General features: G+C 41.1%; 1 protein-coding gene across 6 annotated transcripts in view; it reads right to left on the reverse strand.

Moving 5' to 3' along the window:
• fat3a (FAT atypical cadherin 3a) overlaps positions 1-15,491 on the reverse strand; it is a 391,610-nt gene that overhangs the window by 231,761 nt on the left and 144,358 nt on the right. For all 6 annotated transcript variants that reach the window (XM_049576723.1, XM_049576721.1, XM_049576720.1 and 3 more), the window contains exon 2: positions 9,115-12,441. In XM_049576723.1, coding sequence (XP_049432680.1) covers positions 9,115-12,424 — 3,310 coding nt within the window. In that variant the 5' untranslated portion in view covers positions 12,425-12,441. The remainder of the gene's footprint in view (positions 1-9,114; positions 12,442-15,491) is intronic.

Below are 15,491 nucleotides of genomic sequence, written 5' to 3' on the forward strand. Positions count from 1 at the left end.
TTCTATCTTAAAGGAGGCCTTGAACCGTTTGAAGAAGAAACATTTGTACATTTAAACCTATTGCAAATTATGAAGTCCATCACTCTGTTTTTTTCAAAACTGTAAAACTTATTAAACCTATCTCCTCCCACAATTTTTGCTCAATTGACACCAAACTTGCTACAGAGCATCTTCAGACTGTCCTACACAAAAGATCCACACAGATTTTTGATTTATCAAAAACTGAGCCTACAGTGCATCAAAATGTTTGACTGTAAATGGTATTGTAAACATATACTTGCAAATTCTTGCTAAATACATTTTCAATGTTCATTAAAAAATGACAAAATTTTACCATTTACCATTTTCATGGTAGATGATGTTTGGAAAATATCAGAAAATATCAGAATTTTATCTCAAAAACTGAATTTTTTACAACATTTTGAATTTTGCTCTAATGTGAACAATTGGAGTCAATGCAAAAACGGCATTTTTAAACATCAGTTTTTCACTTATGGAGCCAATAAATCATTGTTAAAAACACATTACCAACATCTCCATGCTGTCTAGATGCAATTTGTGTATTTTCAGATTTTTGTCTTAAAGGACAACTTCGGTATTTTTCAACCTGGGCTCTATTTCCAAATGTGTATGTGTGCGTATGATTCATGGGTACCACTTGTTCTAAAATTGCTTCAGTATTGAGCTGTGAAACGAGCTAAAACGGTAATGGGGGCAAATGCGTCCGTATAAAAGTGCTTTTTTTCGCCACTGACCTGTTCACATTGCCATATGGTAGCGGCCCTGGGGCAGTGGTGACTGTTAATGAGTGGAGTCGGCTGTCAGTCAGTGTTGGAGCAGAAAGGCGGAAGGTGTCCCCGCTCGATATTGTAAATGAGTATGTGTGTATGAAGTGTGTGTTTTTTCGCCACTGACCGGTTCAGATCGCCAGTGCTATCTCTGTAAATAGCATGCTAACTTAGCCTTTCCCTTACCTCTGGGCTGTGTGATGTCACGAGCTTTGCTCCACTGTGTCTGTAGCTCTCTCTAGTCGTGGGACAGCCGTTTTCTTGAGGAAGAGGTGTTTCGGGATTGGATGTCTTCTCTTCTTCGGCTGGCAGTAGTCATCTTGGGAGAAGTGAGCACTGCAGACCCGAAGGTCTGCAAGGCGCAGTGTCTGGAGAGGAGTGTTAGCATCCATTTGTAGCACAACTAGCCACAACTTCAGCATCTCGCCGTCCGACAAAGGCAGCCTATGAAAGCTGTACGGGGTGCTGCGCGACACCCTGTTCTTGCGTTCGGGAAAAAGGCCTGTTTATTTGAGCACTCCAAAAACTCCGGTAACACTCCAGGGGGTAGCACGTAAAAGACTCTGTCCTCTGACTCTTCCAGCGTAACACACACTTCACACACACATACTCATTTACATTACCAAGCGGGGATGCCTTTCGCCTTTCTGCTCCAACACTGACTGACAGCTGACTCCACTCATTCACACTCACCACTGCCCCAGGGCCGCTACCATATGCTATTTACAGAGATAGCACTGGCGATCTGAACCGGTCAGTGGCGGAAAAAAGCACTTTTATTCGGGACGCATTTGCCCCCATTACCGTTTTAGCTCGTTTCGCGGCTCAATACTGAAGCAATTTTAGAACGAGTGGTACCCATGAATCATACGCACACATACACATGGGGAAATAGAGCCCAGGTTGAAAAATACCGAAGTTGTCCTTTAATAACTGAATTTTTGACAGCCGTTTGAAATCTGCCTTTACACACTAACAGCTGCTGTCTTGCACGCAGTTGACTGGCTTAGTCAATTTGTGAAGCTACATGTGACATTTCTGTTTGCCAATTAGCTCAGTGAAACAGAAGATGGTTCTTTGTGAGTTCAAGCCTCAGCTCATGCAACATTTCTATATGAGAAATCTACCCAAACTTTGCACAAAGGTCCAGTCCCATGCCAGATGTCCTCAACTGGAAACACAAGACAATAGTCCTGATGGTGGCGCTACAGAAAGCCTCTAAATTTCAAAACTTTGAAAATTCATAACAAATCAACCATATGTGCTACAGCTTTGTAACTTTCACTTTGAAATTTGCTTTTCCATGGCATGGATGGCTACTGTCTGGCACCCTGATGCTTGGCTTAATCAATTTGTGAAGCCACACATGAACTGTCACTTGCCAATTTGCTCAGTGAGATAGAAGACAGCCTTTGGTCTCAGAAGTTGTGAGTTCAAGCCTCAGCTAGCCAGGTAGTTTCGCGGAGAGACAAATACTCTTTATCAACACTTTTCCCTGTTATCCCTTGTCTCTTTTCCCTGTTTATTTGGCTTAGCTATCAGTCAATATGCAGAGTCTATCCAATAGCTACTTTTACGTTTTAAAAAATGTTTTCATCTTTGTCACCATGGATAATGTTTAGCTTTAAGCTAGATCAGGCCAGTTTGTTCATAATTGCTAGCAGTTAATGTTATTCTTACTTTCTTGTTCTTGAGTTTTTTCTTTCCTTGGTATATTATGAGTCTGATCACTTCAGCCACTCATCCACAATTTGAAGGGCATGCTATAATTATATGATGTAACTTCTATGTTGTGATATGCTTTGTTTTAGTGTGTGTGTTGCTCAGAATTGCCTAATTTTGCCTAAAATTGCCCGGCCCCGACCATTGCTGCGCAGCAGCTATAATTAAGTATTAAGCTCCAGTGGGGATGCTCAGTGGCCAGTAACCTATTTATGCTAATCATCTAGTAACCATGGTAACACATATCTTCCCTGATTAAAAAGCTGTTAAACTGCTGTGCTTGTATCCGACTCTGTGTACTTTGTCAGTTCATTAAGTCCATTAAAAAGTGTGTGATAGCAATCCTTTTCGTCCTGTTCCTACCTGTTAGTCAGTATTCAGAATGCTGATTTGCACTCAAAATGCTTATATGCTTATAATCAGTTTTCTTCCTTTCTTCCTTCCTTCTCTTCCCTTAATTCAGCTGTAAAATGTCAGTGTGAACAGGAACTGGACCAGACCTAAAATGCAACAATGTGGTTGTTGTTGTTTTTTTAACTTTGGTCTAGATCAAATGAACTGGACTGCAGGTGTGACAGCACCCTTGGGGCTCATTTGCTCAATGTTAGATACATATAGGGACAGCCTTCTGTCCGTACTGCGTTCTGACAGTCCATATTTGTGCATGTTTTCTTAAAGCTTACAGGTATGGAAGAAACAAAGCAGTAGGTCTACCACGGCAGATCATGGGGGCAATTCAAGCAAGATGCAACTGCAGGAAATGAAGAAGACATTTAAAAAATAGCAGAACAGAACACAGTTACTGTAGATTAATTCTCCGTCTGTCCGTCATGTTGTGATGTATTTAATGGCCTCACAGGCCACCAGAATGCCTGTCTGTCTACATTGCTCCCTCTATTAAAGGTACATCATTGCAACCTCCTTCATTGTCACCTTGTCCATTGTTATGTGAACCTTTTGACTCCACCTTATGGAACCATGAAAACAATGACAGTAAATAAATATATCTATTTTCATAAATTAGCCCTGAGAGTCAAAAGTCTTTCATCATTTTAATCTTTAAATTCATCTGTGTCTTTGCTCCAATGGTCTTCTGCTTTAAAAATTTCAAATTTTGCTACTTCCCCTTATTTCTTGAAATCCCATTTTCAAGTACTCATCAGAAACTATTGGGTCAGTCGGCCCAAAACTTTGACAGGATTATCTACTGAAATCACTGATTTAAAATTGTCAAGAAAATTCTGATGCCTCAATCTGTTTTGAAATCATACATTTTTGACCTTACTTTAATTAGACATTTATGTCTTAAGGTCTGAGCTTCACTCCATGGTCTTGGGATATTCTGCCTCTCAGGGCTGCCACAAATGCTAAAAGATCATATCTAATCAGCTAAAAGGATACATATAAAATTCTGTTTGCACATTTGAGGGTCATGACTAGGAGTGTAAGGATTACCAGTAAAAATGATAAACCGTGGTAAAATTCTCGATGGTTAATATTACCATTTCAAATTTTAATTATCATTAAAACCGTGTTTGATTACTGCACTTTCAAAAACTCACGGTGATACTGCTCGTTGCCTGGAAAAGTCAGTCCCTAAGACACAGGCGCGCATGCGCAGTTTGCAATGTTTGGCTTCTGAAAATATGGCGGAAGGCACCGAAGGCACCTGCATGGACAGTGCTCCGGAGATTTTTTCCCCCTCTAAAAGGTAAAAGTCTGAAGTCTGGACGTATTTTGGATTTTATAAGAATGCTGAGGGGAAACTAATTGAAGATAGTTACCCTGTCTGCAGAAAATGCAGAAAAAAAGTCTCCGCAAAGGGGGGTAACACTTAAAATTTGATGAGCCATCTCGGTGACCACCATCCACAACTATACAGCGAGGGTACCTGTGCCTGGTTCACACTACACGACTTTTCTGCCTGTTCTGAAAGTCACTATGTCACATTACACGATTGTGGAGTCGTAAAATCGTGCTGTGACATGGCCGACAGACATGACAGACTATACGATCTCTTTCACGACATGTGTGATATCATCAGGTTATTCTTGTCCTATTTTTATTACTTTTACTATTATCTGAGTCACTGTGTCTGTTCATGTGCCAGCCGAAATGTTGTTGTAGTAACGTAAAAAGTGCCAGCAGGTGGCAGGAGCTACATTTGAAAAACGCAAACATACAAGTCACAGAATCCTCCACAAGTTCCTGCAAATGTTTCACAATGAAAGCCTATTTAGAAAATGGAGGAATTCTCTCAGCCGAGGTTATTTGGGGCTTTTAATTTGAAAAATATACAGGAAGTGTTGAGTTTGAAATGACGGCGCAATGCATTAACTTTATCAAGGCAACGGGAGCGGATAAAAAGTAAAAATATAAAAACACAGTTGGAATGATAAATAACGAACCATCTATAATGTAGTCTGTTTCAAATCAAGCTGGTAGCCTCTGCAGTTGTGTTGAGTAAAAGCCCCGCTGCTATTTTTTAATTTTCTTACTTTAAGTCCATCTCCATTATGAAGAAAGAACATTCTTTGCTAGCTTGATGCTAATGGCAGCACTCAGCAGGTTGACAAAGTGCCTCTGCTGTTTCACACTATCATTTTCCCCTTTTACTCTGTGTGGTAGAGAGGAAATATTTAAAAGGCTGGGGTGTTGTTGACCTACAGTTGCCTATGGCAGCAGCTAACTCTGTGTTCCTATTGGTCAAAGTGATGGCTGTGATAGGAGTAATTGTGAATGACAAAAAGACAAACATGCTAGACTTTCTGTTAGACAGAAAGTACACTGTGCTCTTTATTTTATTTGTTTTTCGAAATAAAACTTGGTTAAATGATTTCAGTGTGCGTATAAGTACTGTTTGAACATTTTCAGCACATTTCAACAGTACCGCGATAATAATGATAACTGTGATATTTTTGGTCACAATAACTGTGATATGAAATTTTTATACCATTACATCTCTAGTCATGACTAGTGCATGCATAACATTTGGTAATAATTGCTTAAAGTGGGCATGGCCTATTACAACAAATATAAATTCTAGACATTTCACATTCCAAACTTTAAATTATCGTAATAAATCACCAGTACGTCCTACCAAACCCATTTGTTTATCAGCACATCAACTGAATTGCAACAAAAGTTTTCCTCACTGAAACCTATAATCATTTCAGAAGTCCAAAATTTACACATATATTCTTTGGACAGTAGATATCATGCTTTCACATGGTGGTCAGATTGGTCAGATGTTGAGTTTCAACATCTTGTAATTTGTAGTGTATGCGCAACATTTTCAATTTCATTTTTTAACCAAATTTCACCAAAATATTTGTTACTGCATCTGAAAACAACAGAATGATGTCCGCTTTTTCAAAATTTTATCTCCAACACTTTGACTGTTGTGCTTTACGTTTTAGAGAAAATACCCAAGTTTTACAAATGTGATAGTATTGCCTCAAGTTGTAAGACAGTGTGTGAAAAGCCATATCCTCCTGGTGGTGCAGTATGTAAGTCACCTTCCCTGGGTATTCAGAGGTGCAGTGTTTGAATCCTCAGATGACCAAGTCCTACAACTTTTTTAAACAAACTTCACAAAAATCTATGACAATACACCTGACAAAGGCAGGTTGATTTGTGATTTTTTTTTTGTGATGACCCTCTCTCTGCCTGCTGCTTCTGAGGCTGGTTTGGCTTCATGCCCTAGGAGCTGGTGGGCAGGATTGGAGAAGTCTTCAGAAAACTACCTGCACCTGCATTCTCTTGTTTCTGCCCTTCTGTTGTGAACTATGTGGTTTAAAAGTTGACATGCCATATTCTGTGGTACTTAATCAATTTCCAAACACAAATTCCCAATCTCCTGCGACACATCTCAAACATTCAGTATGTGTAAAATAATTTTTTAAAAAGTATATATTCAACTCAAATAACAAGAACTTAATTCTGGGAATTAAATTGCATCCCTGGTAAGTAAAAATAAAACAAAAGTTAAATATTAATGTGCTGGACTCACGTTTTAATTTAATGGCAACAAGTTCACGTTGATTATATAAATGCATAACACCACCACCTCTGCTAACCAATTTCTGGAAGAAACTCTACATAAGTAGAAGGCTTTTGCCATTAATGTAAGATGTGGGTAAATACAGATCAAAACGAGGTTAAAGGAATGAGTTTGTAGGAAGATGGTGTTTTGTATTATGGTTGTATTTCTTTTTTTTTTTTTTTTTTTACATCTGACAGTTTTTGATCAAAAACGCATACTTTGTGTTTCCTCCATGCATAGAAAACACCAGTATGTCATAATCATATTCAAATGACAACACTGAACTGACGGATGTCATGATTTTTTCAGGCAGTGAGAGATAGACTTTTAAGGACTCTGTCCATCCAGTAAGGTTTTAACCTTTGTGCATTGATCTTATCTGAAACTGCCCCATTTCAGGCATTAGATTAATATCCCCCATAGTTCACAGGGTAGCATGAAATAGATAAATCTAAACTGCAGATGTTAGTATTTATATCTCAGTCATTAGAGTCAGAATGGAAATAAAATGCAGAAAATCCAAGAATACTTCAAAGTGGAATGTCAGACAATCTTTTATCAAATCTCTTCATGCCTCTCCAAGCCAAAACCAGAAGACCACTATAGGCAACAAAATAAAGTGAATAAACATGTCAGTGTATGCAATAGTGCAGGGGTGTCCAAATTTTTTTGAATGGGAGCCAGATTAGATGACGTGAAAATAAAACGGGGCCAGCTGCCTCTCACATCATACTAGATCAAAAAAACCCATACAAGTACTGTAATATAAACACAACTGTCTCAAGCTTCATTCCAAACCAACAGTGGTAAATGGACCTGCATTTGTATAGCGCCTTTCTAGTCATCCGACCACTCAAAGTGCTTTATACACTACGAGTCACATTCACCCCATTCACACACACTTTCATACACTGGTGGCCTAGGCTACCATACAAGGTGCCACCTGCTACTCAGTTTTTAACACACTCACACACTGATGGAACAGCCATCGGGAGTTCACTATCTTGCTCAAGGATACTTTGACATGCAGACTGGAGGAGCCCGGGATCGAACTGCTGATCTTTCGATTGGTGGACGACCTGCTCTACCTCTGAACCACAGCCACCCAATGAATTCCTTTTCTATAGATTGACATTAGCAGCCTATGCATACAACTTATTATCAATTACAAATATACAACCGCCTTCCACAGTGAAGTCTTGCAAGAAATGCACAGTTTTTACATACAGCAAACTGTGACACGCACAAAGCTATATTTCTCAGCAAGGCAGTAGTTGCTGGCAACTCCCCCTGTACACTGACTTACACCAAGTACTGAGTTTGTTGTCACCTGTCTGAATAACATTCTTCAAGTCTTGCATACAACAAAGTCCTCCTCAATCTGTTCTAGGTTCAGCTTCTCCGCTTATTCATTCTAAATGCATTATATAACCAGCCTCTCTGTCCAACACATTCTCACTCCGACCCCATCACATACTGTATCAACATTTGGTCATGGACATTCGACATCAACATATGACATGCAAGGCCGTGTCAACTTCAGCCTGTTACATGCATTGTCTGTTTTCAAAATACACTTCTGTTTTCACTCGAAATGTACAGTTTGTATAAGGTATCTTTCAAAATAAAAGTAATACATCAGTAAAACACCACAAATTGCCGTTTTTTCCTTCAGCAACAAACACAAATGGTTATGTTTAGCCAACACATGCACATGGTTGGGTTTAGGACAAAAGAACAGGGTTTGGCATTACAATCTTAGGGGAAGCGAACACTTCCGCCGCCTTAAATTTCGTTGTTGTCCAACTGCGTTTCCCCCTGACGCTGCCGGGCACTGTTAAGCAATAGTGGCGACCAACTGCATATCATGCTGAAGTAAAAAGACATCTTTTTACGTCAGTGTCTTAAGCTGGAAGTCACAGACCAAGCCCTGGTTTTCTACAACATCAGAGTGAGACCAGGTTGCCCTGTCCTACTGTGCTCCTCAGACCCAGTGTGCATCTGATGTTTCGCAACATCATGGGTGTTTTTGATTTGGGTCATTTAACATGCTCACTGGGTCGTGCTGTCTTAACTTATGCTGAGGTAGAGTAATGCATTGTTGTGCAGTTTTTATATTGTTCACAAACTGCTACCAGGTGTCAGTGCACCCTCCTACCACCCGACACTCAGCCAGTGAATGGATACATTTAAAAAATGTATCCTTTACATAATGTCAGCTGAATGCAGAGTGTCACCAATCTGGACATGGAGTTCTGCCCTGCTGCAGCTGCAATAACACCAGCAGCTTTGTTGCTGCTGCTGCTGATGATCTACCACCTTCCTTTTGTTCAGTTCTGACACTGCTTATCATGACTTTTTCAGGTGACTTTCGTTCTGACTCTTTCATGGATGCAACTTGAAATTCCACTTACAATATGGAGAACTCAGAAAAGTACACAAAATACGACTGTGTTACAGTGACAAAAGTAAACGTAGTTTGTGACTTCCATCACAGGGAAATACTTGTTGAAAGCATGACACACATAACACAATTTAAAAAAAAAACAAAAAACTCACCTGTCTCTTCATCAATGGCAAATCGTCCAAGCCCACTCCCGTCACGAATGGAGTATTGGATTTCTCCATCTCTGCCAGCATCATCATCGTTAGCGGTGACTTGGAGTAGTGTAGTTCCAATCCGTGAATTCTCCTTCACTAATCCTGTCAAGGCAAAGTGGGAAAAGTATGGAGCGTAGAGGTTTTCATTCACATCTACGACCTCCACCTCCACAAAGGTGACTGAGAGAAGAGAAACAGGCCTTCCCTTGTCTTTGGCCTTCACAGTAAGGTTGTAGAACTGCTGGGTCTCATAGTCCAACTCTTTTGTCAGCCGAATAGCTCCACTGGCTTTGTCTACCTCAAACCATCCATTGTAGTCATTGGCCAGAGAGTACCGGACCTGGCCTCCCAACCCCAAATCTGGGTCCTGGGTTTCTAACCAGGCCACAACAGTTCCTACTGGGAGATCCTCTAGAGCTCTGGCTTTGTACACACTGGGTATAAATAGTGGGGGACAGTCATTCACATCCTCTAAAATGATTTTCAAAGTGGTTACAGAAAACTTCTGGCCCCCTTTCTCTGCCTTGTCCCGAGCCTCAATCTTCAGGTTAAAAGCAGAAACAAACTCCCTGTCAAGTTGACCAGCTACATACACTATGCCATTAGTGCTGTTGATACCAAACTGGGTGGTGCTGGTTAAAACAGAGTACATAATTTCCCCATTGGGTCCTAGATCTTTGTCAGTGGCCTCAACCTGGATGACATCTGTACCTATGGCAGTGTTTTCAGGTATCATAATTCCATAGCCTCCATCTTGCAAAAACTGGGGTGCATTATCATTAGCATCCTCTATGTAAACAGTAAGCAAACGCCAGGCAGTTTTCTGTGGCAGGCCAAGGTCATAGATAGTTAGGTTGAGGAGATAACGATCCCTCTTTTCTCTGTCCAAAGGGAGGAAGACACTGATAAGGCCAGTCTCCATGTCAATTTTAAAACAGCTGTCAGTGTTTCCATCTGAAATAGAGTACAGAATCTGACCATTGAAACCTGTGTCACCATCATAGGCACTGACCTTGAAAACGCTTGAGCCAATCTTAAGGTCTTCCCGCACAGCAATATCTGTCGGAAAAGCTTTGTCAAACTGGGGTGTCTGCCGATTGACAGAGAAAAGATCAATAAAGCCTTCCTCAATTTTGGGCTTTGTGCTTGCTTTGGACTTTTTGAGTAACTTCTCAGCTAACTTTTGGGCTACTCTTGTCTCTTTACAGTTGAAACTTTTGGGAGGAGATTTCCCATGAGCAACTGAGATGTTAACAAACATAGGATCAGAAAAATTCTCACCATCTGTGGCAGTTATTTTGAGACTAAAGACACCATTCTTTGGACTGGCAGTTGCAAGGGAATGTCGCAGTGAAAGGACCCCTGAATCTGGGTTGAGGTCAAAGTACCCCCAGTCGTTACCTGAAATGATCTTATATTTTACTAATTCCAACTCATCTATGTCAATTGCAGACATTGTGGTAATCACTTCATCCACTGGGAAGTCCCTAGAGATCACACCCTGGCATGCTACCTTCTCAAACAATGGCTGGTTGTCATTTACATTTTCCAGGTGAATTGTCACGTTGACTTCACTCTCTCGCCTGTAAGGCGAACCCCAGTCAGATGCTCTGACAACAAACACAAAGCTCTCTGATGATGATTCAAAGTCCAACTCTTTAATAGTGCTGATGACACCAGAGAACTGATTGATTTTGAAGGGCAATGGCTGAAGGCTGGAAATGCTGTAAGTTATGTATCCATTTTCTCCTTTATCCTCATCCACTGCGGAAACTGTTAACACATTGGTCCCAACTAGTACACTCTCATTAACCAAAACCTCATAAGAGGACAGATCAAATGTTGGTGTGTTGTCATTGGCATCCTCAATAGTAACCTGCACTTTAACTTTGAGCTCACTATCTATTTCCATTACCTCAAGATTAAAGACATCCTGGGTCAACTGAGTGAACCAGTGAGTGGTAGAGATTACGCCTGTTAGGGTGTTCATTTGAAAAAAAGCTGAATCTGCAGAAGGTGTCAGGATATACTCTGCATCATCAGGCTCTGGCTTAAGTTTAACAGCTTCTACAATTGTGCCTGGTGGTGAAATTTCATTCAGACTAACATCATATATCTCCTGCTCAAATGCAGCTTCTGCTGTCTGTCGTTTCTTGACCATAATGTGGACAACCTTAACAGCAGAGAACTTCTGTGGGGCTCCTCTGTCTTTAGCCTGCAAAGTGAGGTTACAGCCATATGGGTACGTCTCCCAATTTACTGACTCAGAGGCCTTTATGGCAAACTCGCCTTCTGCAGATCTTTCCACAAAAAACTGCTCTGAAGGGTCTCCACCCACAATGACCACTGAGTCTATTTCTCCATTTAAGCCTTCATCTAGGTCTTCAACAGTGACCATGGCATACACAGGATTTTTATCAAGCCACGAGGGGCTGTGGGTGACTGCAGTCATGACTGGGGCATGCTCATTCACACGTTCTACATGGACAAAAAGCTTGGCTGTGCTGCTGACCCCATTATTTCCATAGAGCTTCATGCCACGGTCCACCGCCAAAATTTCTAAATCGTACCGATTCTGCTCATCAACATTCAGCTTTCCACTGAGAGAAACAACTCCACTGGTTGGGTGTACAGCAAACAACTCCATTTTCTCCTTGAAAAAATAGTAAAACTCCCCATTGGAACCAATATCTGCATCTGTGGCGGTAACTTGTGCTATGCTAGTCCTGAGAGGGGTGCTCTCCGCTATGGTGACGGAGTAAGTGGTGGGTGAGAACAAGGGTCGTAGGTCATTCATATCCAAGACCTGGATGCTGACTTTTGTCCAGGTCTCAAGGAGGGCCTCTCCCTTGACAGAAGCTTTTACTGTCAATACATAATTATCCTGAATCTCTCGGTTCAAGATAGCTGCGTTGCCACCTTTAGTCCTTATGCGCAAGAAACAGAAGTCACCCAGCACATACTCCTCTGCCTTGAAAAACCCTTCATCATCACCAGAGGTGATTCTGTAGCGGATCTCCCAGGAACGCTGTGCCAGGTGGATTCCCATTTTAACTTTACTGTTGGCATAGGTGCGTGCTGCTGAGTTTTCGTAAACCGTTGCGTGGTAGACAGCCTGAGTAAAGCCAAAGTGAGGTCCATCCTGAAGGCCCGCATGGGTATTCTGGCCGCAGCAGGGTGGTGGCTTGAAGAGCAGCAACAGCAGCAGCAGGGCCAGGCTGAGGAGAGGGGCTCGCATGCCTGCCCACTGGCCCATATTCACATCCATCCCATCATCACTCCATCCTGAAATGGAAAGAGACAAACAGAAAAAAAGTTTAGCTACAGGAAGGTGACATTTGCAGGCTCCTTTTTTTAAATCATTATTTATATGTCCTTTGGACAGCAGGGTTAGATTAGAAGTTGGAAGGGGTGGGGGCGTCCTCAGTAACTGGGCAACCAAAATGAAGGCTGACATCATCCTTGTGTGGTCTCTGGACACTGAGATCAGTGTCAACAGTCAATTGCAGCTTACTGAAAAACCAGAGGTGGTTTGAGAAGGAACAAAATAATTGTATGGCTAGAAAGAGAAGTGTAACATCACCAAAACAAACACTAAAAAAAAATAAGTGCAGAGGGCAAAATGATGGGCTGCCACACCATGACCCTATCATAACCCATTTCCTGAAATACATGAAAACTGCAGCCCTGTGTCTTTAAACCATGTAATATCTCCAGACTCAAACCAGTTATGGTTTTGAAACAGAGAGCAAGTAGCTGCTGTGTTCAGATTTCATTCTTTCTTTTTTTTTTCTAGGGAAAAAAAAGTGTCCTGAAAGTAAGCAGCCACAAATATGTGCCAATCTGGGCTTTGGGAGAAAAGCCTGATCCGGTAAAAGCCATGTTGTGGCCATAGGAGTGCCATAGTGGTCTGCATTTTGATGACTTGGCACTTTCCACCACAAGGGATGGAGAGATGGGGCGGGAAAAAACAGGCGGTGTCTGAGCACACTGATAATAACACTGCTCAAGTATACAGCTAACACTACAATTTTTCAACACACATAGTTACACTCACATGAACACAGTTCCTGCAAGAGCGCAAACTTTGTTTTTGTGTCTAACAGGAACTGATCCAGTGTTAACTTCTGACTGAAAGAAAAAAGCATTTGGCTTTGCGAGCATGACCAAAAACCACCTCATCTGAAACAATGCATACCGATGCCAAAGCCTGCATTTAAATTCAACAGTCATTCAGGAAAGAAAGGCTGGAATCCAAACGAGTGAAATGCCAAAAACAACACTTCTGACCTTAAACTGTCATCTCAGTGTCAGCTTCAGTCAGTGAGGGTGGATGTGTGGGGTGAGTATGGTGGGGGTTTCGAGGACTTTCCTGCTGGAAGTGTCTAAGGGCAGTCTCAGTCAGCTTTACTGGGTCAGTACATCTCTCCTTTGAAAAACTAGGTCCAGCAGGGAGGCACCATAATGATGCCTCAACACTGCATTAACCTTTTGAATCCAGGCTGATTTTGTTCTGTTGTTACTCTTCACTTAGATTTTATTTGCATGTATATCCATGTTGAAAATATATGTATGTTAATGGATAGATGGGAGTCTTCCAGGGCTATAAGAACTGTGCTGATGGTACTTGCTGAGTGTTTGTGCTTTCTTATTTCTATTTGGGTCAGTGATTTCTAACCAGGGGTACTGCTTCAGTTACAAGAGAGTAAGTGGTAATTAGCACAGCTAATCTGACATACCTATATTCATGTATTTGTGAGAAAATATATGGGGTTAGAAAGCTATAAAGAGGGCGGCACGGTGGTGTGGTGGTTAGCACTCTCGCCTCACAGCAAGAGGGTTGCCGGTTCGATCCCGGGCGTGGGAGCCCTTCTGTGCGGAGTTTGCATGTTCTCCCCATGACAGCGTGGGTTCTCTCCGGGCACTCCGGCTTCCTCCCACAGTCCAAAGACATGCAGATTGGGGACTAGGTTAATTGGTGACTCTAAATTGTCCGTAGGTGTGAATGTGAGCGTGAATGGTTGTTTGTCTCTATGTGTCAGCCCTGCGATAGACTGGCGACCTGTCCAGGGTGTACCCTGCCTCTCGCCCAATGTAGCTGGGATAGGCTCCAGCCCCCCTGCGATCCTCAAGAGGATGAAGCGGTTAGAAGATGAATGAAAGATATAAAGATATATCAGACAAGAAAGGGTGAAACTACTGGAAAGGTAGTGTATACCAACGTTACACTTAGGACCACCTAAACCAGAGTGTACTCAGACCAACACATGACCAAGACTTGGGGTTTGAGACCAGGTCAAGACCAAGACCAGGCCAGTGCAAGTCCCATACTGCATGACACACTAAAATCTGGAATATGCAAATCATAGGAACTCCTCAAAATGGTCTGAAAGTTTGACATTCCCACAAAAACTCCTTTATTGTCATACTGTATACATGTGTGTATGTATGAGTGTACCATGAGAAATGTCTTGTGAAAATAATCAAAAGGCACTTTATGAATGGGATTTTTTTCTTTGTTTCTGTGAGCAAACAAATATAAACAAACATTTAAGAGATTAAATCAACTGAAAGGGTAGCTCTATTATTTTTTTTTTATCATTTTTTAAGTTTTTTTATATCATTTGTAGCTTTCCAGTAGGAATCCTGATGTATTCAAACTGTCTGTATTCAGACTTTTACCTATGTGACCATACATTGTTTTTTGTACAATGTTGCTACATGGAAACCCATGTATTGCTGCAGATGCCATGTTAGGTCACTTCTGAAAGTCACACCATAACAAACAAAAGATTGTGACAGCAGTAAACCAGCAACTCCTGTTTGCTTTGGCGTTTGGTGTCTTTGAAGAGAGCATGGATAATGTGTGATGTAATGTGAGCATGTTTATACAGTACAAATGCAGTATTATATTGAATCTCAATGTGTCTTTAATTGGTTAATAGACCTTTTACAATTTCTAAAATGGATGTTTAAAAAGACTATTAACTGACTGTAATGAAGTTTTCAATTTATCGATCAACTAATGCATTATACATATATTAAGGCTATTAAGAGCTCAATAAAACGCTAACACTTTAGAACTGTCTTTATTTCCCTTTTTACTTTTAAAACTCACATAAATAATGTTTTAAAAAACTACTGTATGGACTAATTATGGACTAATTACTATTTTGTTAAAGTACCCACAACAATTTTCTTTTAGACCATGGGGGCAAAAGTTGTCCCCCAAATATTTTTTCCTACACTGGCTGGAGGAAACAGCATGTGTGGAGAAAAATGCTCATTAGACTGACACAGCCTGTGGCACCACTGCTGTTACAACTGTAGAGCTT

The sequence above is a fragment of the Epinephelus fuscoguttatus genome, linkage group LG5 (assembly GCF_011397635.1).
Source record: "Epinephelus fuscoguttatus linkage group LG5, E.fuscoguttatus.final_Chr_v1".
Lineage (NCBI taxonomy): Eukaryota > Metazoa > Chordata > Actinopteri > Perciformes > Serranidae > Epinephelus > Epinephelus fuscoguttatus.